General features: G+C 42.4%; 1 protein-coding gene across 1 annotated transcript in view; it reads left to right on the top strand.

Moving 5' to 3' along the window:
• Window positions 1-5287: 5287 nt before the first annotated feature.
• GABRR1 (gamma-aminobutyric acid type A receptor subunit rho1) overlaps window positions 5288-26632 on the top strand; it is a 72319-nt gene continuing 50974 nt past the window's right edge. The window contains exon 1 of the mRNA XM_048845031.2: window positions 5288-5506. Within this exon, the coding sequence (XP_048700988.1) occupies window positions 5385-5506 (122 nt within the window). The 5' untranslated portion in view covers window positions 5288-5384. The remainder of the gene's footprint in view (window positions 5507-26632) is intronic.

Genomic DNA, 26632 nt, shown 5'->3' with positions numbered 1-26632 from the left:
AGGGGGAAAGGAGTCCAGGAGAGCTGGCTGTATTTCAAGGAATCCCTATTGAGGTTACAGGGACAAACCATCCCAATGTGTCGAAAGAATAGTAAATATGGCAGGCGACCAGCTTGGCTTAACGGTGAAATCCTTGCGGATCTTAAACATAAAGTTTACAAGAAGTGGAAGATTGGACAAATGACCAGGGAAGAGTATAAAAACATTGCTCGGGCATGTAGGAATGAAATCAGGAGGGCCAAATAGCACCTGGAGCTGCAGCTAGCAAGAGATGTTAAGAGTAACAAGAAGGGTTTCTTCAGGTATGTTAGCAACAAGAAGAAAGCCAAGGAAAGTGTGGGCCCCTTACTGAATGAGGGAGGCAACCTAGTGACAGAGGATGTGGAAAAAGCTAATGTACTCAATGCTTTTTTTTTTTGCCTCTGTCTTCACGAACAAGGTCAGCTCCCAGACTGCTGCGCTGGGCAACACAGCATGGGGGAGTAGGTGGCCAGCCTTTTGTGGAGAAAGAAGTGGTTAGGGACTATTTAGAAAAGCTGGACGTGCACAAGTCCATGGGGCCGGATGGGCTGCATCCGAGAGTGCTAAAGGAGTTGGCGGCTATGATTGCAGAGCCACTGGCCATTATCTTCAAAAACTCTTGGTGAACGGGGGAAGTCCTGGACGACTGGAAAAAGGCTAATGTAGTGCCCATCTTTAAAAAGGGGAAGAAGGAGGATCCTGGGAACTACAGGCCAGTCAGCCTCACCTCAGTCCCCAGAAAAATCATGGAGCAGGTCCTCAAGGAATCAATCCTGAAGCACTTACACGAGAGGAAAGTGATCAGGAACAGTCAGCATGGATTCACCAAGGGAAGGTCATGCCTGACTAATCTAATTGCCTTCTGTGATGAGATTACTGGTTCTGTGGATGAAGGGAAAGCAGTGGATGTATTGTTTCTTGACTTTAGCAAAGCTTTTGACACGGTATCCCACAGTATTCTTGTCAGCAAGTTAAGGAGGTATGGGCTGGATGAATGCACTCTAAGGTGGGTAGAAAGTTGGCTAGATTGTCGGGCTCAACAGGTAGTGATCAATAGCTCCATGTCTAGTTGGCAGCCGGTATCAAATGGAGTGCCCCAAGGGTCAGACTGGGGCTGGTTTTATTCAATATCTTAAATGATCTGGAGGATGGTGTGGATTGCACTCTCAGCAAATTTGCAGATGATACTAAACTAGGAGGAGTGGTAGATACAGTGGCAGGTAGGGATAGGATACAGAGGGACCTAGACAAATTGGAGGATTGGGCCAAAAGAAATCTGATGAGGTTTAACAAGGATAAGTGCAGGGTCCTGCACTTAGGACGGAAGAATCCAATGCACTGCTACAGACTAGGGACCGAATGGCTAGGCAGCAGTTCTGCGGAAAAGGACCTAGGGGTGACAGTGGACGAGACGCTGGATATGAGTCAACAGTGTGCCCTTGTTGCCAAGAAGGCCAATGGCATTTTGGGGTGTATAAGTAGGGGCATTGCCAGCAGATCAAGGGACATGATCGTCCCCCTCTATTCGACATTGGTGAGGCCTCATCTGGAGTACTGTGTCCAGTTTTGGGCCCCACACTACAAGAAGGATGTGGAAAAATTGGAGAGAGTCCAGCGAAGGGCAACAAAAATGATTAGGGGACTGGAACACATGACTTATGAGGAGAGGCTGAGGGAACTGGGATTGTTTAGCCTGCAGAAGAGAAGAATGAGGGGGGATTTGATAGCTGCTTTCAACTACCTGAGAGGTGGTTCCAAAGAGGATGGTTCTAGACTATTCTCAGTGGTAGAAGATGACAGGACAAGGAGTAATGGTCTCAAGTTGCAGTGGGGGAGGTTTAGGTTGGATATTAGGAAACTTTTTCACTAGGAGGGTGGTGAAACACTGGAATGCATTACCTAGGGAGGTGGTGGAATCTCTTTCCTTAGAAGTTTTTAAGGTCAGGCTTGACAAAGCCCTGGCTGGGATGATTTAATTGGGGATTGGTCTTGCTTTGAGCAGGGGGTTGGACTTGATGACCTCCTGAGGTCCCTTCCAACCCTGATATTCTATGATTCTAAGAGGAGAGGTGAAGTGTACAAAGAAGTATTAAGTAGATTTTCTTTTCTAAATGATATGGACTTATCTGATCAATATTCATAAGGTTCCCAAAAGTTAGTTGACTCATATCCTGTTGACTTGAACATGAATCTCTGGAGAAATACAGCGGTTCCACTGTTATGCACACACAGTTTAATGAAACAGGAAAAATGAAATTGAGACACATTGATCTTCATGACACAATATTGAAAGACTGAATACAATGTGCATTTCCAAATGGAGAGATCACACAATGTATTTTTCTAACATTGATTACTAACTGCTCCGGAGAACTATTTTTTTTTTTCCCTCTCAGATGGAAAGAATAAAAACCCTGAGAACAACAGTTTGTCAGGACAGACTTGATTCACTTTCCCTGTTGCGTATGGAAGCGGACATGCTTCATCGAGTCAGTTTAGATGAATTTATCCAGGATTTTGCAATCAGAAAATCTAGAAAGAAGCTATTTTAATTTCAGCATACATGTAAGTTGTGTCATTTCAAAAAATAAAATTTTATTTGACAGTATAGTATTTTTGTTGAATTACATATGAGGGGGCACCATAAACTTTTCAGTGCTTAGGGCCTCTAAAGGTCTTAATCCAGCCCTGACTCGGAGCCCTCCCCATCTAGTTTCCCATCTCCAGCTGTTGGAGATATTTGCTTATAGCAGTCATAGATGGGCCATATGCAATCATAGGCAATCTCATCCTATAATCCCTTCCATAAATTTATCAAGATCAGTCTTAAAAGAAGTTAGGTATTTTTCCCCACTACTCCTTTTGAAAGGCTGTTCCAGAATTTCACTCCTCTGAAGGTTATGAACCTTCATCTAATTTCAAGCCTAAATTTATTGATGGCTAGTTTATATCCATTTGTTCTTGTGCCAACATTGGCTCTTAATTTAAATAACTCCTCACTCTATTTGTTCTCAATACATCAGAGGGATAAATCATATCTCCCCTCAGCCTTTATTTTGTTAGGTTAAACAAGCCAAGCTCTTTAAGTGTCCTCTTGTAAGGTAGGTTCTCTAGTCCTCAGATCATCTTATTAGCCCTTTTCTGCACCTGTTCCAGTTTGAATTCATTTTTCTTAAACGTGAGACCAGAATTGCACACAGTATTCCAGATGAGGTCATCTCACCAGTGCCTTGTACAAAGATACTAACGCTTCCCTATCTCTACTGGAAATACCTTGCCTGCTGCATCCTATGATTGCATTACAACATTAGCCTTTTCACAGTCACATCACTTTGGCAGCTCAGTCATCCTGTGCTCTCCCAATAAAAATGGTCTCTTCTGTCACTTCCAATTGATATTCCACCAATTTTATAGCAAAAATTGTAGTTAGTGCAGTGTCATGCACTTCGACTATTACATTTAATCCCATTTCTATAGCTCCAGTTTTCAAGGTCATCCAGATCTTTTTGCATGGTATTCTGGTCCTCCGCTATGTTGGCAATACCTGCCAACTTTGGGTCATCTGCAAATTTTATTAGCCCACTTCCACTTTTTTTGCCAAGGTCATTAATGAAAATGTTAAATAAGATTGGTCCCAAGACTTATCCTTGAGGAACTCCACTAGTACCTCCCTCCAGCCTGATAGGTCACCTTTCAGCATGACCCATTGTAGTCTCCCTTTTAATCAATTCCTTACCCACCTTTCAATTCTTGTATTAATCCTCATCTTTTCCAATTTAACTAATTTCCTATCTGGAACTGTATCAAATATTTTATTAAAATCCAGGTAGATTAGATCTACTAAATTTCCTTAGTCTAGAAAATCTGTTATCTTTTCAAAATAATATCTGGTTGATCTGGCATGATCTGCCTTTTGTAAAATCATGTATTTTATCCGGTTTACATCTCTTTAATTATTCTTTCAAAATTTGTTTAAATACCTTTCATACAACTGAGGTCAAACTGAGGCATGTAGTTTCCCAGATCACTTTTTCTCCTTTCTTGAATATTGGTACTATGTTCACAATTCTCCACTCATAGCATACGTGCCCGCCGCATCTCTCTTGTGGCCTGTGACATACAGGTCAGACTAGATGATCTAATGGTTCCTTATAGCCATAAACTCTATATAGCAGCTGAGGTGTTCAACAGAACTATGACAATTTATACCAGGCAAGAATCTGCCCCGATGCCTTTAAGAGGAATCGGCCTGAAGAGAAGGTGGTGACTAGTTGTCCTGGTATGGGGTGGGAATTATATGCAGAGTGGGCATGTGTTTTTGAAAAAAAAAATTGTTGACAGATGTGGAAGAAATGGAGGACTTGGGCAAATTTGGCATCAATGGTAGAATGCAAGGGATAGTAGTAATGTGATAAGAGAAGGCGTAGATTGACACGGAGCTGCATAGTCATGAAGCCAAGAGTTTTTAAACTTGAAGCTGTTGATAATGGGGAGCCATTACAGTGCTTCAAAGAGAAGGATCAGGCTGTTTGCAGCAAGTACAGAAATGCAAGCAACAGCTATTTCTAATTTTAATTAACCTCTGAGACAATTGCTTTACTTGCTAAAGACGTAGAACATTTTTTCCTCTAGTCCCTTGAAATCCTCCCTTGCTCTCTTTGCCCTCTGTCATTCTCTAGTCTGCAAGTGACAATCGGCCATGATCTCTTATAAATATCCAACTGCAGAGAGGATAAGTGACTCTCCCTATGCTTATCTTTACCTCCCTAACTGGATATTTTGGCAGTGAAGTGCGTGATACAGGTTCTGCAAGCACAGCAACAATGGCATCAGCACACGCTGCAAGCATGAAGCAAAACTAGGGAAAATAAGATCAAATAGCTTTCTTAAAAGCTAGATAGAAATTATGATTAGCTGATGGAAGCCCACAAATAAGTGTTTTATAAAGACTATCACATTAGGCATTAACAGGTGCACTTAAATCAGCAATTAAAGAAATCTTTGATCAGCTAGAATACACTGGTTCTCCAGAAATATATATGCCATTTTCCAAAATACTTGAAAGATTTTGCTTTAAACCAATTTGTACAATAGCATGTTTGAACAAAAGAAAATCGTTTTGTAGGAATACGTGAATTCTACACTGTTCGAAAATCCCTACCATCTGACGTAGAGGGATTTATAGGTTTAATGGAAATTGCTTTCCCCACTGTCCAGATTAAATACTGCAGGATGATTTTTTGTATGAGTAAACATCCTTCCAATAATGAAGAGACTGATAATGTCTTAAAAAGAGAAACAGAATCTACATTTTTGTTTTCTTCTTGTGTGGACTATTTCTGGATATAGGACCCCAGAATATCATGTTGACTGTCCATAAAATGCAGTTTAGCATCTTCTTGCTGTTGTGGGGATGGGTTTTGTCTACTGAATGCAGAGCTCACCAGCAAGGAAAAGAAATACATGAGATATATAAGAAGGGCAGGTGAGTCTCCTTGTAAATTCAGATATATACAATTTGGGCAAATGCAACATTGCAGATAACTATACATTCCTAATGCAGACCTCTGAAGTTTGTATTGCAGCATATTCAGGATTATCTAACCAACAAATATTGTGCTTAGCTTTTTCTTTTTCCTCCAATGACTAGTAGTTTTACATTTTCTACATCCAAAACCACTAGTATCAACTATCTGGTGTAACGTGGCATTTGCTTGTTCTTGATTATAGCATCTTTGGGGAAGGAAAGGAGGAGGAGTTGATTGTTTATTGGGGTGGAATGCTGGGGTATTTATAAGAGTGGATATAAAAGTTTTATTACTTCCAACATATCTGCAGACTACTAGGATACAATCAGTTATGCCTGTGAACAAAAAAGACCTTTGATCTGCAGGTTATTCATTGCCCAGTTTCCAAAAGGGCTACATACTAATTTTTCCCCAGTACTGCCATACACAGTCCTCTAAGTTTTTGTTTGGAGGAAATTTTCCTGATATTAGAGCAGTTTTGTGTTGTTGTTGTTTTTAAGTACTCATATTCTGTTTTGTAAAAAATGTTGAGGTCTAGTAAGAATAATTATATAACATGCCCTGGACATGCAAGTAGACAAACACCAGGGGCTATTGCTGGAGGGGAAAAAAAATTCTGTGCACTTCTCTGGAGGGCATCACTGGCTTATGCCTTCTAAGAAGTCAGCGTTTAAAATGTCTACTGAAGCTGTCAAACACAGATTAAGATTGGTTTTTGCTCATTAGCAACTATGAATTGTCACCAATGCTATCTTAATTAACATGAGAAAAGTAGTTTTAAGGGAGATGAACTGTTAATAGAGATGCAGTAGTGTAAGGCAGGAAGAATTCAAGCCATTTCTATAAACATCAGTGTTAAAGAAAAATTATCAGAGAATAAAGTATGGTTCCTCTCGGTCTTCAAATACTTCCCTTTTCTGCTTTCTTGAAAATGGGCCAGACTACCCTATTACAGAACTATTGCAGTGATAATATCTGTGAATCCAAGATCCATCTCGTAAACTATGAAATGGGTTCAGTGGTGATGCCCCATAACTGGGAAGATGGATGCAGTGGCCCCTGTTCACAAACAGACCCAAATGGATACATGGCAAGAGATATTAAAACAATGCTATCCTTTGTTTTCATTCAAGTTCACAAAAAGGGCAGATGTTCTACCATCCTGTAGCTGACACTAGCAAAGTCGATGGCAAGGTGTAAACTGGCAGCTTTAACCAGCTGAACAAAAATACAGTGTACAAGTCGTATAAACCTGTGTACGCCCATAATGCAGCTGTAATTCTCTTTATTAGAGAGACATCCCTAAGCACTTCATGTAAAATACAGTTAAGGGAAAGAATAAATCCTAGTGAGGGGAGATTGACATATTCAGGTAGTATTTGAAAATAAACAGCCTGGTCGTTTTGTGCCTTGTGTGGTTTCATTGTCCCACCAAGACCCCTGAAGCACTGAGAATCCAACTGAGGTGGTGCTGCTGGCCGGCATGGAGGGGAGCACACCCTGGACCCCACCTCCTCCATCCACAGTTTGGGGTGGTTACCTCTGCTAGTGGCCAGGGCAAAACCTGGGGAGTTAGGCCTCCCCCCATTCCACCTTCCTGACCTGCTCACACACTGGATTTCTGCAATGCCTGAGGCCCCAGAGGTGGTGTGGGGCGGGACCCTGAGCATTTGCCCTGCTTGCCACCCCCCCTTAACACCAGCCCTGCTAGTGGCAATAGCCTTGCGCAGTCCATGCAATTAGAGAAATGTGAGGCCTGGAGCTGTGCCCAGTCCTTCCCTAGTGGTACAAAATGGAGGGGAAAGGTGTCTGGCACTCTTCTCTTCTGTGTGCTGCCTGTTCTGACCTCAGGCGTCAAAGACATGGGGGAACAAGGAAATTGCTCTCTGTGGCTGTTGCTATATGGAATGCTCTCAAGGAACACATGCAGAGTATGCTGTTCTGATCTATACACACAAGTGAATCTCAATTTGTTTATTATACAGAAGCAGCATCTGGGAGCACTGTAATAGTTAAGTGCCTGTAAGTATCTCTCTATTTTTTACAAAAAGGGAGAAACATGATGAGACAGAACATAGAATGTAATAGTAATGGAGAGGGCAAGGAAGGATAAAGAACTTTATCCATAGGATGAAATAGGATATTAAAACAGTTCCAACAGAATCACTTAAGTAGGCACACCCCAACCGCCCAGGGTGATGGGGCTGTTCAGCAAAGCAGGGTGTTGGGCCAATCAAGGTGGGAGACTACCTTAAGCAACTTTTGTGCTCCCTGGATCATTCTGTAGGGCTGATCCTCCAGGTCTAGCCTGGAATAGCCTGAAGGCTGCAAGGGGCTGTTCCAGCAGCCAAGGATCACCAGGGTACAGGAACACACATCCATGCCCCCTCTACCAGCCACCAGGAGCGGGGATGGCAAAGCCCATAGAGCAATACTACTTCACTTGACAATCCTTACTTTGAAGTGATCCTCCACTGGCCAGGTAAGAAAATTTTCAGATAGCTTTGCAGGAATGATCAATCTGGCCCTGGCCCAAAATCTCTCATAGAGTTGTAGATTTTTAAAGCTAGAGGTGACAGTTATCTGGTTTGACCTCTGGTATAACACCGGCTATAAATCCTCATACAGTAATTTCCACTTCAAGCCCATAAACTTCTGTTTGAGCTGTAGCATCTCTTTTAGAAATACATCCAGGCTTGATTTAAAGACTTAAAGTGATGGAGAACCCACCACAGTCCTAGGGAAGCTGTTGCACTGGTTAATCTGTTCTGAGATGTATTGACCTCGCATTTGGCTGTATTAAAACATGTTCACATGAGCCAATCTTGATGCAGATAAGATTCCCTTTGATTTTACCAAAAGTGCTACCTGCACTGAGAGTGCAGACTTGGACTCTGGGAGGCAAAGCAATTCAGGAGAGCCCCCACCTACGCTATTTCAGAAGTAGTAGCTCATGGTGAAGGCTGTCACTCAGCATTTCTATTACAAGCTCTGCTTCTTCATGCTTCATAAGTCAGCCCTTAAAATTCATTTTGTACAAGAACTTAGAGCAATTTGACTTTTTATTCAGTTTAAGGTTGGTTTAGTCCCTAAATTAGTTAAATGCTGGAGATGACAAAATTCAAGTTCTTCTGATTTCAGGCTCTCTACGCCTGGAACAGTATCATTTTCAGCAAAATATTGTAATCTGAATCTGAGCTATGCACAGGCTAGGAGGCTACATTAAGCATGGAGTTTCAACCTTCACTCTGAAAGTGCTTGGGGTTTTCTCTTGAAGACTTTGAGACTAGACAGGATATTCTAAAGTAAGAACTGAAATGAAAAACAGTACAGAACATACCAAATGAGGTAGTGTTATGATAGCAGACCAGTTGCCCTTAGGCCTCACTGAGCACTGACCAATGCATAACTGGAAGCCATTCTGGCTCACCTGTGTGTTAGTATTGGTAAAATAGATGTTAAGAATGTGTTTAGACTTTATGGAATGCTTGTAAGTTGCTGCCTGCATTCATCTCATTTATAATATCTGTATCCCATGTTATAGGGCAGGGATCGGCAATCTTTGGCATGCGGCCCGTCAGGGAAAGCCGCTGGTGGACTGGGGTGGTTTGTTTACCTGAAGCGTCTGCAGGTTCGGCTGATCACAGCTCCTACTAGCTGCGGTTTGCCGTTCCAGGCCAATAGGGGCCACAGGAAGTGGTGCGGGCTGAGGGATGTGCTGGCTGCTGCTTCCCACAGCCCCCATTGGCCTGGAATGGCAAACCGTGGCCAGTGAGAGCTGTGATTGGCTGAACTTGCGGACGCTGCAGGTAAACAAACCATCCCAGCCCACCAGTGGATTTCCCTGAAGGGCCATGTGCCAAAGGTCGCCAATCCCTGTTATAGGGTAACTATTTGCTTTGTAACTTTACGTGTTTGCTTTGCAACTGGAAATCCAGTCAGGGAGAAGCATTACCAAGTGTGAAATACTAGTTTACGACAAGAAGTGTCATCTCCTGTCCAACAAAAGAAGGCCCATAGACACCAAATGAACCATTGTGGAATATCGGTGGACAAAATACTTTAATTGCTCCCCTCATACCCATGAAGAGAGGATGTGCACAAACCCTCATTCCATCAGTTTGAACTCTGGGGGAAAGGAATAAAAATCCCTGACCAGAAAGAACTGTATCACTTTGCTGGTTGGAATTTGGAGAGGGCAATATTTCTAAACATAAGCAAGGGATCTCCAAGCATCTTAGCATGGGTTAGCCCTAAAGGACATATATACAGCAGCGTCTAGTACTTTTTGAAACCCAAGACTAACTCATTTTTGTGTGTGTGTGTATATGTTTGCCTACTTTAAACTTATTTTGCTTTCCTACTTAATAAACCTTTAGTTTAATATAGGATTGGATAAAAGCATGGTCTTCTGTGAGAGATCTGTGGTAAAACTGACCTGGGATAAGTGATGGGTCCTTTGGGACTGGGAATAACCTGAATATTGCTGTGATTTTTGGTGTAAGGGGCCATTATCACAAAGGCAGTCTTGCCTGGGTGGCGAGATAGTCCTCTTGAGCATTCCGGTCTATCTGTGACTCCATGTTAAAGCAGTTGTAGTGGTTGAGTAGTTCATACTTGATTGGTGAAATCTAATTGTAGAATACTCAACCAGTTTGGGGTTTGTGCCCTGGTTTGTAACAGTTTGCCCTGAGACTGGCACCCGAATTCATGAGCCACTCCAGACAGCTTGACAGAAGGGTCTTTTTCTTGTGTAAGGCATGAGGCTAGAGCCTACAGGGGAATTCACCCCTGTGACAAGGCCGCTTTGTGCTGGCTAAGCCAGTATACAGGGGTCACAAGATTTCCCCCTGAATACCCTGCAACAAGAGACCTCCTAAGGGAACTTGCTTTATGCCCCCCAACGTCACAGCATAAACTACATAGATGGTAGGGCAGGAAGAATCACTTCAAAGTGGGAAGGGGAGTTGTCAAGGTGCAGGACCATCTTGACAATGTAGTGCCAACTGCAATGGTTTCAGGGCTGGCCTAGCCTGTACCAGGGGCAAAACCAGCTCCCAGAAACTCCTGAATAGAGAAGGCACAAGCCACCTCTCCTCAGTCTGTGTGTGATACTAGTGTTTAAGTCTGGTCCCAGGGGCTTTCAGACAATGCAAGTATCTGGTATAGTCTTCCATCTTGAATATTACATAGATTTATATTTTTGCAACATTTGTGTGGGGTGCCAGCTCTTTGTTAACTGTACTTGTGTATCTACTGAAGAGGCTAAGGAAATTAAGAAAGCACCATACTGTTAAAATATTTTTCTAAAGGGGACCTACACCTACACTGTTCATCAATAGTCAGAAAGCAGCACCACTCTGGCTATGCCCTCTTACCCCCAACCAGGCCCCTTCTGGCAGGACTTGAAAAGGATGGATAGGGGAGAAAGGTAGAGCACCTATACTGGCTCTACACCACCCACAATTGCCCCCTAAGCTGAGTTTTATGGTGGTTTTGCATTGATGGAGTATTGCAAAGGAGCTGTAGTGAACCTGAGAACTGGGCCCAATAACTTGATAAAAGACATTACAGAACAGCACATGCTGAACATAAAAAATGTTGAAGGGGCCATGAACAATATACAGGATGCATACAGTGAAATCTGCATTTTAAACAATCTCTAAGACACCTGAGTCTCTAGAGTAGTGGTTTGTGGTACAATCTTGTTTGCCATGTAATCAAAGACTAGACTACCAATTTTTGCTAGTCCCCAGAAGGGTGACCCAAGATGCACTTTTATTCTATGAGCAACTATGTAAAAATGACACTTTTGCCTAGCAGATCTGCTTTCTGCATTAAGTTAATCATATGTGAGGATGCCAGTGACCCAAATAAATCTGTGCGGGTATGTCTACACTTAAACTGCTACAGCAGTGTGGCTATAGCACTTCAGGGTAAACAATCCCTGAGCCAACGGAAGAACCCTCCTGTCAGTGTAGGTAATCCACCTCCCTGAGAGGCAGTAGCTAAGTTGACAGAAGAATTATTCCGTCAACCTAGTGCTGTCTACACCAGGCGTTAGATCAGCATAGCTACCTCTCTCAGGGGTGTGGATTATTCACAGCCTTCAGAGACATAGCTATGCCAATATAAATTCCCAGTATAGACCAGCCATAATGCTTTTTACCCCTGCTAGTCCCATAGAGCCAACACTGTGAAGAGAGGAAGCAGAGAACTTGAGTATCAAACAGAATGGTATACTAAGTTCCAGTCAGTCACACCTGTGGAAACCCTTTGAAGGCCACTGGCCTGCACAAATGTCGCTGAGGAGATAATCTCAAGGACACTAGGACTACACAGGTGGTGTTGATGGCCTAATTAGACCTGCAGAATTATTACTGGTGAAGATGAGCAATATGAAAAGAAGCCTAGGCTGTCTGAACCCAGCTGACCATTAGGTAAACTATCTTTTAACATTAAAATCCTGAAGCCATTGTTACAGTCACCTTTCAGACATGTGCCACCCTACAAGGTAGGTTTTGTTAAACATAAGTATACTGCCTTTAAAAAAGGGGTGGAGGGGAGTATCTACAACACTTGCCTCTTCACCGTCTCATTGCATAACCCTGTCCATATTATTTCAACTCATTATATTCTCCACATAGAAATGCTATTTCTGCTACTGTGGTGCAAGTTGTCCCACATTTCCTTCAATGGAGAGCAGTTATAACAACTGAAATATATGCTTGCACCATTAACCATAGCATTGCCCTCAGAGTTCATATTCATACAGCTGCATGGCAGAGTTTCTCCTTTCAATAATACTTCCAAATAACATTAAAAAAGTGTCACTGATTTGAAATTCATTCATTTAGAGTTACAGCTAGGACTCCTCCTTGACCCCTTATTTAGAGGGCCCAGAAGCATCTGGGCACGTTGACACTGAAGTACGTTTTCAAGATTAAAAAGCAAAACCAAGGAAATTTAATACTAAGACATGAGTGTAGCATTATAGGCCCCACCCTGTCTCTCAAATTTATGTGGGAGCCATCCAGAGTAATTTAAATGATTGCACATACAGTGCATACAGATTAATCTTCTCTGACGCTCCCTTCACTCCGCTCTTCACTTTTCCTAGAAGTTGTTTTAGGACTAGACCTCACTTGTTGCTGTTACCCCCAAATCAAACAAGTCATATCAGAAGTTAGCCTTTACCAATACATTCCACGGCTTCATGTTCATACACACTAAGCAGCATTAAATCACAGAACCTGGCGGGCACTCTGTGGTCATGCAAAAAGAAAAACCCTTAGTAAGTTTAAATTTTAAAAAATGACACACAACCTAAGCTCTGCAATAGTATGCTCCTTTAAAGACACCATTGTGTCCCATATTGTGTAGACTAGTTCAGGGTGTGTGCCCATCAGGCTTCTCCAGCCTTTGCTATTAAACAGCATTCAAAGGATACCTGTGTGTGTACCTGGATTTACCTCAGGGGTTCTGAAACTTTTTCAGGGGACAGAAGAACACATCTTGATAGAGAGTGTCTCATGGACCCCTCACCTCCCTGGTGCCCTGGAACCAAGTTACCAATGACACTTCATAGGCAAGTTTAAAAATAAATGATCACTCCATCCCCTTCCCATTACACAGTAAGAGTCACCTTGCTCCTCCCTGTAGGAGAGATTCATTACCAGATATGCCCCTTCAAGTCTGGATGTGGCAAAGCAGGCTCTCATCTATCACTTCTTGCTGACAGCTGCTCCAGCCCTGCAGTGGTTTGCTTCTTCTCATGACTCAGCCATTCAGCCAGGTCACTTGAAAGTCTCACCCCCTCAGGTATAACCAAAAGTCCAACAAACAATAGCCCCAGAGCCTCAAGCCGAATCCCAACTCAACAGTCCTTCCACCCCTGGTCTCCAGGTTGTTTGCACCACCTTTTTCAGTGACTGATGGGAGAGTCTGGGTTTCCCTTCTTCTCTAGGTTCCAGTCTAGGGATACACTAATGGGCAAGCAACATATGTTTATTCAGGCCTACTGCTTCCTCCCTGGACTACTTCCTGCCTGTCCTCAGACCTTTCCCACTGCCCCTTCCTAGTCTCACTGTGTGGGTGTTCCCATCTGTGACACATGGCTAGAAAGGGTTAAGCAACTCGCAGGCTAAATGACCCAGATTCAACCTTTAGAGACATGTTAGAAAAGTATGTAAATGGTAATTAGGGCCATTCCATGTTAGGCTAGAACTTTGAAATGCAAACCTGTATTGTTAAAGAATTAAAGGTGATACTAATTGTATGTGTTTACTTATATCTTGTTAGATGTTAGGAAATGTCTGTTTAAATGGCTGTCTATTACTATAGCTATTGATTCAGAGATCAAAAGGGAATATTAAAATTTAGATGAATATTTGGTGAAATAATGTCATTGTCTATATGTCTCTTTAAAGTTTTTGGTAAACTGTGTATGAACTGCTCAATGGATAATTACCTTATGTTAATCCACGTAGCTAATTACAGGTGATGTTTGGGAAACAGAAGCTTATTTCAAAGGCCTATTGTTCATCCAAGGACTCTGTGCTGCCCAGGAACTGTATAAAGGATATTGGGACCTGATCATTTCATCTCAGAGCTGCTTATGCTTTATCAGAGGAAGCATTGAGCTGCAAGATTGAGGTCTCCAAATTCATTTGGATCACCCTGGTGTTGGACATTGGACTAAACCTATGGACTAATTCTATGAACTCTGTGCAACTCCTAAGATCATCATCTCTACTATGAAACTGATCTCAGATCTGTACTCATGCCTGTATGTATAATGATCTTTTAACCAATACACACACACACACACACTCTCTCTCTCTCTCTCTCTTTTTGTAATAATTTTTAGTTTAGTTAATAGGAATTGGCTGTAAGCATGTATTTGGGTAAGATCTGAAATATTTATTAACCTGGGAGGTAATGCGTCCAATCCTTTGGGATTGGTAGAACTTTCATAGTTGACTCGGCTGTCTGGGAGGGAGCCCAAAGGCTGGGTTGCTTTTAAGGGAATTGTGTTTTGGCTTCTGTGTAACGAATAAGGTATTGTGGAAGCTGTTCTGTTACTAGCTGTGTAGATTTAAGTATCGGAATTACTACCAGCTTTGGGGATGGTCTGCCCCGTTCTTTGCAGTTTGCCCTAATTGAGCAACCTCAGTGTGCCCCCCTCTTCTCCCCCCAGGGGACTCTGGTCACACCCTCAGACTCCAAGGTCTCAGGAATTACCCTTCCTTCAGGGCCCATGACTCTCTCAATTCCTCCCTGGAGTTCTCCAGCAAATCCCAAGCCAGAAATTCAAACTTAAACCACTCCCACCTTTCCTAGGCTTGAGCTTTAGTCATAGGCCTTCATAAGTCTTCTCTGATACTTTGTTCCTCAGCTGAGCACCAAAACCCCATGGCTGTCTCCCAGGAGTCTTAACTGTTCTGGCAGGTCTCAAAATGGGAGCAACTCCCTTCCTGTGTCTTTCCCCAATTCTCCTCACTCCTGACTTTTTTATCAGATCATTCTCTGAAAACAGGAAAAAACTCCCTCTTTTTTCCCCCTCTACTCCCACCTTAAGGATACCTCACTGCTTTCCAGTGGACCTGCTAATTGACCTACTGAACCCCTTTCCAAGTGCCAGCAGACCTGGTAATTGAGCTCCCAGGCTCCTGTTAACCCACTCAGTATCACTGTGAGGTTTACATCCCATCATAGTCCCCTTCTCTTTTCTTGTTTTTCCTTTTAATTTAGGACTCACTTACATAAAGCAACATTTGCTAAACATGCAAACAGGAAAAACAGAGGAAAAGTATGGCTAGAACAATTAAGAAATTGGTATATTATTACACCTAGCACACAGTTTACTAGCCCACATTCTCAGGCTGACGCACAAACTAGTATGTGTGAATCATCGTAAATGCACTTTTGTTTAGCTGTTACTTTTACCTCTGTAGCTACTCATTTTTTATTGCAAAGATGGACTGTTAATACTTGTTGGAGGCTGCCAGTCCTGGAGACTTCAGCAGTCTATTCACTGAACTGGTACCACATGGGTAGCTGTAGCATAAGCTTCTTAGCACTGCTCTGCCAGCTTGGGTCTGTAGAACCAGCTCAAGGGCTGAAAGGGTATGTAAAGGGCTCCACTCACTGCACATGCACCTCTTTGTAGCTAGGTCTAGGAATTAGCTTTTGCCCCACAGAGCGAGTGTCATTGGTTGCTCACCCTGTACTTTCCTCTCTTCACAACCCAAAGTGCTCCCTCTTTGTGATGTGCCCCTCCAGCCAGGTCACAGCATACTGTCCAGGATATCAAAGTCCCATTGGACAAGCTATCCAGGTGCCACCTCAGTCAGTCTTCCATTCCACTTCTAAGTCAGGTACTATTTCCCAGTGGCTGGTAGGAGAACCCCAGCCCATCTGCAACTCCAGGTTCCAGCCCATGGGCCTTACAACTAGCAACCCAGGTCTGCACTCAGTCTCACTTCCTGTGGTGATTTCCCTGAGTCCTTCCTATCCCACTTCTCTAGTCTGAGTTTGCCACCAGAGCTTCCTCTACTCCCCTGCTGGGATGGGGCCTGTACAACTACAGGCCCCATCCCAGCAGTCTCCTGCTGACTTGACTTCTTGTTTTGATAATTGTAACCCAACTCTTTCCGCAGCTGGGCTTCATTTTTGAATTAGGCTTTATCAATCCCTGGCTGCCCTCCAGGTGCAGCATATATGACTGATTGGCTCTTCTGGCCCATATTAACATGCGTAGGAGTTGTGAGGAGTGAACACCCCATCACAGGGGAGTTCATTCAGTCCTTGGTGTTCTCATTCAGTGTTCAGCCTGGCTGCCTAGACTGCTAATTAGGATAATTTATAACTGTGTTTTAAGATGTTTATACCTCTCTGTGATGCTCTGTACCTCAGGGGAACACCCAGCACTCCCATGTTCATCCTTATAAAATAATTGTGTGGTATCCAATGCAAAGTTTGTCATGTCAGGTGTCTTCAGAAGACTCATGATGCACTGAGCATTGTTGTTATAGTAATGTTACAGTAATGGGAAATAAGCAGAAAAATGACTACTGGTGAGGCAGCTACAAAACTAGAGCTGGCCAGACTGGAAGCTGCAGAGAAGGAAAAGGACCATGAGTTTCAAATGTGGCCGGCAGAAATGAGGCTCAAAGAAGAGGAGGCTGCATACAGAAGGGCTATGAAAGAGAGAGCAGGGAGAAAGAGAGCGGAAAACACCAACTGGACCTGCTAGAGAAGCAGAAGCAGAACCCCCGGATCCCAACAACTCCCATCACTCCAAAAATCAACAAATGAACACTTAATTCCTGTATATAGCGAAGAGTATGATATTGCTGAATATCTGACTACCTTTGAAAGGCTGTGGGTAACACATGAAATCCCTAATAAGAGAGTTCCTACCCTGATTGTGAAATTAACTGGTAAAGCTTGAAATTTATTCAATGGAATGCCTATTGAAGATGCTTTAGACTATTGTAGATTTAAAGATACTCTTTTGCAAAGTTTTCAGATTGCCCTCTGAAACATATAGAGTTAAATTTAGGAATCTTAAGAGGGATATTGGTATGAGTAATGGGGAATATGTAAACAAAATGAAAGATTTGTTGGGAAAATGGGTGAGGGGTAAAGAGGTGGCACGTTTTGTGGGAACGTTGGATCTTGTTGCTCAAGATCATTTCCTAAGCATATGTAAGGCTGATGTAAAGCAGCATCTATGGGACAAAGATGTAAAGTCTGTGGATGAGATGGCTTCTTTTAGCTGATGCCTTTGAACAGAATCAGGTGTCTATTGAGGGCAGGCCACAGAAAGCGGGGTTTAAAACTGGTGGGAAGGGACGATCCCATTTTGCCCCTGGAAGGGGGCTGGGAGCCTAAACATTCTCTTACCAATAGAGGAATGTTTTTGGGTAACTCCTATCCCAAATCTCCTGTAAAAGTAGAAGAGCCCAAAAGGTGCTATCAGTGTAATTTATAAATGCCCTATGCTAGGAGGAAGCAGGCAACTAATAGAATCATAGAATATCAGGGTTGGAAGGGACCTCAGGAGGTCATCTAGTCCAACCCCCTGCTCAAAGTAGGACCAATCCCCAATTAAATCATCCCAGCCAGGGCTTTGTCAAGCCTGACCTTAAAAACTTCTAAGGAAGGAGATTCCACCACCTCCCTAGGTAACGCATTCCAGTGTTTCACCACCCTCCTAGTGAAAAAGTTTTTCCTAATATCCAACCTAAACCTCCCGCACTGCAACTTGAGCTCACATCAATAGCTCACATTAGTTCTGCTGTCCTCAACACAGAAACCCCCAAGCAAGTGAAACCTGTCATTGTTTTTGTGAGGTTAGCCTCTTCAGAACCAGATATGTAGCATGTTGAGGCTGTCCAAACTGATGTCAAGGAATACTTGGTGGGAGAGGGATACAGGGGCCCAGATCAAGTTGCAGTGGGGGAGGTTTAGATTGGATATTAGGAAAAACTTTTTCACTAAGAGGGTGGTGAAACACTGGAATGCGTTACCTAGGGAGGTGGTAGAATCTCCTTCCTTAGAGGTTTTTAAGGTCAGGCTTGACAAAGCCCTGGCTGGGATGATTTAACTGGGAATTGGTCCTGCTTCGAGCAGGGGGTTGGACTAGATGACCTTCTGGGGTCCCTTCCAACCCTGATATTCTATGATCTTTGGTTAAGCAGAGTGTGGTCCCAAAGGCCAGTATGTTACCTGGCCAAATGGCAGAGATTGGGGGGGTGGAAGAAAGCAGATTCCTCATACCACTAGCTAAAATCCATGTGGTTTGGAAAGGTTTTGACTGGGGGGGTAATGGAACACCTCCTAATCGAACTGCTCCTGGGTAATGATTTTTTCCACAGAAGGAAAAGGAGGACTTGTGGCACCTTAGCGACTAACTAATTTATTTGAGCATGAGCTTTCGTGAGCCACAGCACAGCTCAGGTTAAAGTGCCTGCAGCAGGAGGGAGTTTTATGCTGGGACCCCTGAGGGAAAGGCTAAGGTCTCAGGAACTGCTGAGAGAATGGGGGAGAGTCTCCTTGATTCTTCTGCAACAGGGAGAAACCACATGCTTCCAAGTTGAGTGGTTGAGATCAACTCCTGCACTGCAGCTGGAGGCAACACCACACCAGGAAGGGATGGGGGTGTAATGCCTGCCAGGAGAGGACTGTCCAGGTTGTTAGCAGGGGCTTGATGCAGGCAGGCCAGCAGGTCGCAGCTGAACCAGAGATAAAACCGGCTCTAGGGAGCATCGAGCAATGTGTCCCAGAGGAGAGCCCAGAGAAGGGACTGGGGATCTCAGAAACCACTGAGGTGGGTGAGGATTCCTGTGACTCCGTAACACAGGGAAGCCGTGTACTTCCAAGTATGGGAGGGGCTGAGACTAGCTCCTTTCCAGCAAAAGGCAACATGCCCTCAGGCACAGGGACTGGAGAGGTGTTGTCAGTAATTAAGGAAACTGTCCCAGTTGTTCGATGGCAGAGTTCTGTAGGTGAACAAGAGACAGAACCCTTCCTAGGGAGCACAGAGAAATGTTTCTTAGGAGGGACCCAGAGGCAGAAACTGGGGAAGGAATAGTGGGGGTACAGGAATGTCTCCAGGATGCCCAGGACACTAGGAGGATGCCTGTGACACAGGTTTTGAGAAGGAACTGTGTAACTGGCCTCCTAGAGGGGAGCAGTCACACAGCTGACTTCTCAGGGACAGAGAAAGGGGTGGCAGAGGGTACCCTATTCCAGGGCCCGGTTTTTCTGGATGCTATTTCTGAAAAGTTTTTGGAAGGTAACTGTGTCTCTTTAAATCAAGATGCAGCTCCAATGCCTGGGTTGAGCAGAGGAGTTGAGACCAGGAAATTGCCAGGTGGTAATTTGTGAGAACTACCTGACTGACAGAGAAGGGGGTGTTTTCCCCCAGGCTGGTGAGACACAGACAGCAGTTATGGGAAAAGGTGAATTTGATCAAAGGGTAAACACACTTAGACCAGAGTGCACAGATCACAGCCCTCTAGGGGGCAGGGAAGGACTCCGGGCTGGGAGGAGGAAACACAAGGTAACCCCAAAAGGGGAGCTGGATTTTCTGCATATGTACAGTCTTGGGGTTGGGAGTCCGCTCCCCAAAGGGCCAGCCAATGTACAGAATCCCCCTGAATACCTATCTTGCCAGACCCTGAGGCATCACAATTCCAGAAACATGATTAAATTAAGAGCCCACATAAAGGGGAACACTGGAGGGAAAGAAAAGCCAGTGACTGATTACATTGGAGAGAGTCAAAGGACACCAAGGGTAATAAACAAACTAACCTCAAACTATGCTATCTGAACAGAGGGCGTGGTATCATAAAGATACTTGTAAATGCACATCTGTGATAAAAATTTTGGTATTAATGTTAAGTTTTGGGGATAAGAATTTTGACACAGATGTTAAACCTTATAATAATGTTACTTTTCAATTAATACCTGTAAACAGGTTTAAAGCTTATCACAGCAGAGAAACCATAAAAAACCTGGTGTGCTGTGTGTGAAAGGGGAAACTGAGGCATGCTGCCTCATGGCCTTAATGGCTGGATGACAAGAGAACTATAATACAAACTGCCTTCGAGCTAGTCAGTGACTAAACTAAGAGGGGACGTGTGATGCTCTGTACCTCGGGGGAACACCCAGCACCCCCATGTTCATCCTTATAAAATGACTGTGTGGAATCCAATGCAAACTTTGTCGTGTCGCGTGTCTTTGGAAGGCTCATGATTCACTGAGCATTGTTGTTGTGGTAATGTTACAGGTTAAAATTTAATGTATATAGTTATGAGGCTGAAAATGTGTCTTCATGGCTTAAAATAAACCCAGGCAAAAACTTTCCAAGAGCAGAGAGGCAGTTCTCACCTCATCAGGGCATGTATGGGACAAACCCAGCCCTGCTTCACAGGAACAAAGGACGCTGGCTTAGACAGCAACAAAATAATCTGTTGGACTCTCGTGTGAGTCACCCCACTTCCCTTGATCAGTTTGGAACTGCGAAGAGATAATGCTCACCCTGACTCTGAGGGGGTGTGGGGCAAAGCCAAGAGGGAATAAAAAACATGATAAAAAGGAGAGACATTTGCCATGCTCTTCCTCTCTCTTCCACCTACATCTACAGACACCACGCCAAGCGACTAAAGCGCTGATCCAAGGGGAGAGCCTCGCTGAAGAGCAACCAGCCAGCCCGTGGTGAGAAGCATCTAAGTTTGTAAGGACATTGAAAGGATTAAGATCAGCTTAGAATGTGTTTTTGCTTTTATTTCATTTGACCAAATCCAACTTGTTATGCTTTGACTTATAATCACTTAAAATCTCTCTCTCATAGTTAATAAATTTGTTTGTTCTACCTGAAGCAGTGTATTTGGTTTGAAGTGCATCAGAGACTCCCCTTGGGATAACAGGCCTGGTACATATCAATTTCTGTGTTAAACTGACAAACTCATATAAGCTTGTGGCATCCAGTGGGCATAACTGGACACTGCAAGATGGAGGTTACTAGGGTTGTGTCTGGGACCGGAGGTATTGGCTAGCATCATTTGGTTGCACAATCCAAGAAGCAGCTTACATGCCAGAGGCTGTATGTGAACAGCCCAGGAGTGGGGGTTCTCACAGCAGAGTAGGGTTGGAGTGACCTAGCAAATCACCGGTCCAGATAACACCAGAGGGGAATGTCACTCTCCATCAAGAACTAGGACAGTGACCATCTGCTTGTACTATACAGGCTATTAGCCAGCTGTTAGATGATAATTTTAAGTCATTACCATCCTGAACTGGAGATGGGTTGGTAACCTAGAGAGGAAATGCTCTGCATCTCGCTATTAACCCCTGGAAGCATAGTGCCCCCCCTTTAATTTTTCATTTATATTTATTAAATTAAAGATGGCAGATTGGGGTGTGAAACAGTAAAATAATCATTTGTACATCCTGTGATGGTGCACCCCATAAAAATTTATGGGAATATGCTCATGAATGTATATACGACATAACTGGAATATGTTTTATGCTACATATGCCATGTAACATATCTCTGTAAAGGTTATGATCTACTGAATCTATTAATCCTATTTATATGCATGTATCATTTTTGTATTTTAAGTTATGAATGTTGGCTGTGTACTGGCTTGATTTTTAAGTAGCCTTTGTAAAGCATTTGGTCAGCTTTGTGAGAAAGGAATGTGCAAATTAAGTGCCCAATCAAGAAGCACTTAAGGAACAATGGATCTTGGAATGCTCCAATCCACATAAGAAATCTACTTGAGGATGTTCAAGGTAGCATGTGACCCAGGGCTGCTACCTGTAAGTTCTGAGTCATGCATGGACATATGACTGGCCCATGTGACTCCAAAACTCCATATTGTAGCTGGGATTCTAAACAGGAGGAGTGAGGAGTTTCCACCCACCAGAAAAAGTCTATTTAAACCCAGGGAAGATCCCTCCATTTTGTCTTCAGCTGGCTAAAGAGAGAGCCTCTCCAGCCCCAAGGCTACCTGAAAGAAACTGGAATAAAGGACAGTAACTACAGGAGGTGTGAGTGATTGCTGGACCCAGACTAGAAGGAGACTAGTCTGTAAAAGGAAGCTTACTGGAATTCCTCTAAGGGTGAGGTTTTCATCTGTATTCAGTTTTCTTAGACATAGACTTGGGTGTTCTATTTTATTTTGCTTGGTAATTCAGTTTGTTCTGTCTGCTATTACTTGGAACCACTTAAATCCTACTTTACTTATTAATTAATCCAGTGTATGTATTCAAACCTAGGGGGGGGAACAGCTGTGCATATCTCTGTGTTATAGAGGGCGAATAATTTTAGGAGTTTACCCTGTATAAGCTTTATACAGGGTAAAAATGGATTTGTTTGGCACCCCCTGGGAGTTGGGCATCTGAGTGTTAAAGACAGGAACACTTCTTAAGTTGCTTTCAGTTAAGTCTGCAGCTTTGGGGCACGCGGTTCAGACCCTGGATCTGTCTTGGAGCAGATTGACATGTCTGGCTCCACAAACAGGGTGCTAGAGTCCCAGGCTGGCAGGGAAAGCAGGAGCAGAAGTAGTCTTGGCACATCAGTTGGCAATCCCAAGGGGGTTTCTGTGATCCAACCCGTCACACATCCAACAGCAGGGAACACAAATGGAATGTTTTAATGCCAAATGAATTTTGAAATTTCAGTGAAGTTTTGAATTTTTTTAAAAATGGGAAATCTTGAAAAAAGTCTCAAAGTGCTATATGTTATGAAGGTTATAGTTACCATACATATTTAGCTTTGGTTACATTTTGAAGAAACACTCATTTTCAAGTACATTAGCAATAAGCTACAGGTATGTGCAATACAAATGTGTGAAGAGAGTGCAAACAACAGAATGCAAAAAGCTATTTTACATTTTTAACTACTCATTCCAAGGTGCATATACATCATTTATACATGTTTTGTACTTGAAGCCAGGGACAACTTAAGCAGAACAAGAGTTTGAATCACTATTGTGATATTCACGAAAAGAAGGAGTACTTGTGGCACCTTAGAGGCTAACAAATTTATTTGAGCATAAGCTTTTGTGAGCTACAGCTCACTTCATCATGAAAGCTTTTGGTCAAATAAATGTTAGTCTCTAAGGTGCCACAAGTACTCCTTTTCTTTTTGCGGATACAGACTAACACGGCTGCTACTCTGAAACCTATTATGTTGTGGTCAGATCTGATGTTGCATCATGACATTGTGCTGAAATGTCATTATACCTTAGTATAGTGTTACAATGCCACAACAAGTACTTTTTACAAGTAGTTTTAGAAATCTTTAGGTAAAGAGGAGTGTCTAAAGGAGTATAAAAGTCAGGGAGGAAGATCGTGTAATTCACCCACTATGAATAAGTGTCTATTTTACTATTAGATCTGTAAATGAGTACTAATATGTGCAAAACGCTTGTCACTTGCTCCTCCAGTAATTGCCTTATCCAAGCTTTAAAAGTCCTTGATTATATATCATTTGGTATTGATCAGTCTTGCTTTCATCTTACATAGTTTAATCGTGCGACAACCCTATTAACAATCTAGTCGTGCGATTAAACTATAATAGAATACCATTAATTTGAATATTTTTGGATGTTTTCTACATTTTCAAATATTTCAATTACAACACAGTATACAGAGTACAGTGCTAACTTTTTATTTATGGTTACAAGTATTTTCTCTGTATAAAAACAAAAGAAATAGGATTTCAATTCATCTAATACAAGTACTGTAGTGCAACCTCCATCATGAAAGTTGAAGTCACAAATGTAGAATTATGTATAAAAAACTGCATTAAAAATAAGTAAAATTTTAGATCCTGCAAGTCCACTCAGTCCTACTTCTTGTTCAGCCAATTGCTCAGACAAACAAGTTTGTTTACATTTGCAGGAGATAATGCTGCCCGCTTCTTGTTTACAATGTCACCGGAAAGTGAGAAAAGATTCACATGGCACTGTTGTAGCCGGCGTTGCAAGATATTCACATGCCAGATTCACATATCACTTGATGCTTCAACCACCATTCCAGAGGACATGCTTCCATACGGATGACAGATTCTGCTCAACAACAATCCATAGTAGTGCAGACCGATGCATGTTCATTTTCATTATCTGAGTCAGATGCCACCAGCAGGTGGCTGATTTTCTTTTTTGGTGGTTTGGGTTCTGTAGTTTCCACAGCAGAGTGTTGCTCTTAAGATTTCTGAGAGCATGCTCCACACCTCAGCCCTCCCAGCTTTTGGAAGATAACTCGACCCAAGGTTTAAGAATCTGAAGTCTGTAGCTACTTTTAGAAATCTCACATTGGTACCTTCTTTGCATTTTGTCAAATCTGTAGTGAAAGTGTTCTTAAAATGAACAACAACATGTGCTGGGTCATCATCTGAGACTGCTACAATGTGAAATATATGGCAGAATACAGGTAAAACAGAGCAGGGGACATAAAATTCTCCCCCAAGGAGTTCAGTCACAAATTTAATGAATGCACTTTTTTTCCTCCTTTTTAAAAAAAAAAAAAAAAAAAAAAGGGAAAGTCATCAGCATGGGAAGCATATCCTCTGGAATGGTAGCCGAAGCATGAAGGGGCATACGCACATTTAAAGTAACTGACACTTAAATACCTTGCAATACCAGCTACAAAAGTGCCATGCGAATGCCTGTTCTCACTTTCTGGTGACACTGTAAATGAGAAGAGGGCAGCATTATCTCACAAAAATGTAAACAAACTTGTTTGTCTTAGCAATTGGCTGAACAAGAAGTAGGACTGAGTGGACTTGTAGGCTCTGAAGTTTTACACTGTTATTTGAGTGCAATTATGTAACAAAAAAACCCCCAAAACCCTACATTTCAAATTGCACTTTCACGACAAAGATTGCACTACAGTACTTGTATAAGGTGAATTGAAAAATACTATTTCTTTTATCATTTTACAGTGCAAATATTTGTAATAAAAATAATGTATACTGATTTCAATTACAACACAGAATACAATATATATGAAAATGTAGAAACATATCCAAAATATTTAATAAATTTCAATTGGTATTCTATTATTTAACAGTATGATTAAAACTGCAATTAATTTTATCACAATTAATTTTGAGTTAATCACATGAGAATTGAACCTTTCTTGCCCAACACCCTGACCATTGGACCACCCTTGCTATTAGGAGCCAAGATTTGGGTTAAGGTGCATCATCATTCATACCAAATAAACTAGAAACTAAGGTGCAAGCCTTCAAACTTGTGCCCAGCACAAGTAGCCGGGGAGATTAGCAGGCATATCCTTGACATAATCTCTCCAGGAAGTGGGACGGCAAGTGTAAGAGGCCCCAAACAATAGGATACTCCGCTCTTCCTCAGCACTGGCATCTGAGTGCTGACACACAAGATAGCACTGCTGGACTGAGCTCCACACTGCACAGAGGTGCTCACTCGCTTCACAACAGTAATCCGTTCTCCTTTGCACATTGGTTCAGCCACCAAACAAAACTATGTGGCCCAGAAGAGTGTGGAGCTAACGGTTTCACAAGTTTCAAGCTTTGGAGCAGAGGGTGGGCAGTCAACAGGGATAACCTGCATTCTGCTGTACCTGTGGGTCCCTGGAGAGAAATACTAGCAAGGGAGCTGCTTCTTGGGATAGGGTAGAAGGTGCCCGGTCCAAGAATTTGGTAAGAATTGTGTGTGGACAGTTTTGATCCTACTGTTGTTCAGGGAAACAGAATGTGTATATTGTACGTAAACATTATACTAAGGACATACCCAGATTTAATGCTGTCAATTTCTCGTCCAAATGGAAGCCCAGTCTGCAAGGCTCTGAATGTGGGCTACCACATGGCCAATACTACTATTATTACAATGGGAGTTTTGACAGTAATTCTCAAGGAATAACTGGAGGGTTTGAATGTCTACTTATAGAATACATTAAGTAGACAAATGCCATAGTAGAGTTGGCTGAAGATTTTCATTGGAATTAAGTTTCTTGGGTTTTTAAAATCTTTGAAATTAAGATTTTTGGGGGGGGGGGGTTGATTTAAAAAAAAAAACCACCCACTTTTCATTTTGAAGCTGTGGGGAAATGCCCACATTCTTTCTGTTCCACTTCCCCTCCCCGAAAAAGGGGAAAAATAGTTACTCATGTGTTATTTAATTTTTAAATTAAGCTTATGCTGTGTTAACACTCAGTGACAAAGATGATTTAAAAAGTGAAAGATTCTCTGAAATTAACATTTTCAACATTTAATATTAAAATGTTGAGTATAAGTAACTCTTACTTTGAGAGAAAGTGATAGAAAAATAAAACTGACTTTTGCAGTTGGAAAAGTTTAAACAGTGAGGGGGTTGTTTTCCATCTAACAAAAGTTGGAAAAAAGTAGATATTTCCACTTTTTTTCTTTAAAAAAAAACAAAACAAAAAAAAAAAAACCACACACGTCACCACAAGAACTCATTTCTGAGAGGAAATTCTTGAATGGAGATTTTTCCCCAACAATTCTCTCAGAAGAGTTCTCATTTCCCCACAGAGTTCTAATCAGATATATAGTGCCATAA

This window comes from Caretta caretta, chromosome 3 (assembly GCF_965140235.1).
Source record: "Caretta caretta isolate rCarCar2 chromosome 3, rCarCar1.hap1, whole genome shotgun sequence".
Classification (NCBI taxonomy): domain Eukaryota; kingdom Metazoa; phylum Chordata; order Testudines; family Cheloniidae; genus Caretta; species Caretta caretta.
The sequence above is the reverse complement of the archived record's forward strand: the minus strand, read 5'-3'. Positions and strand labels throughout refer to the sequence as shown.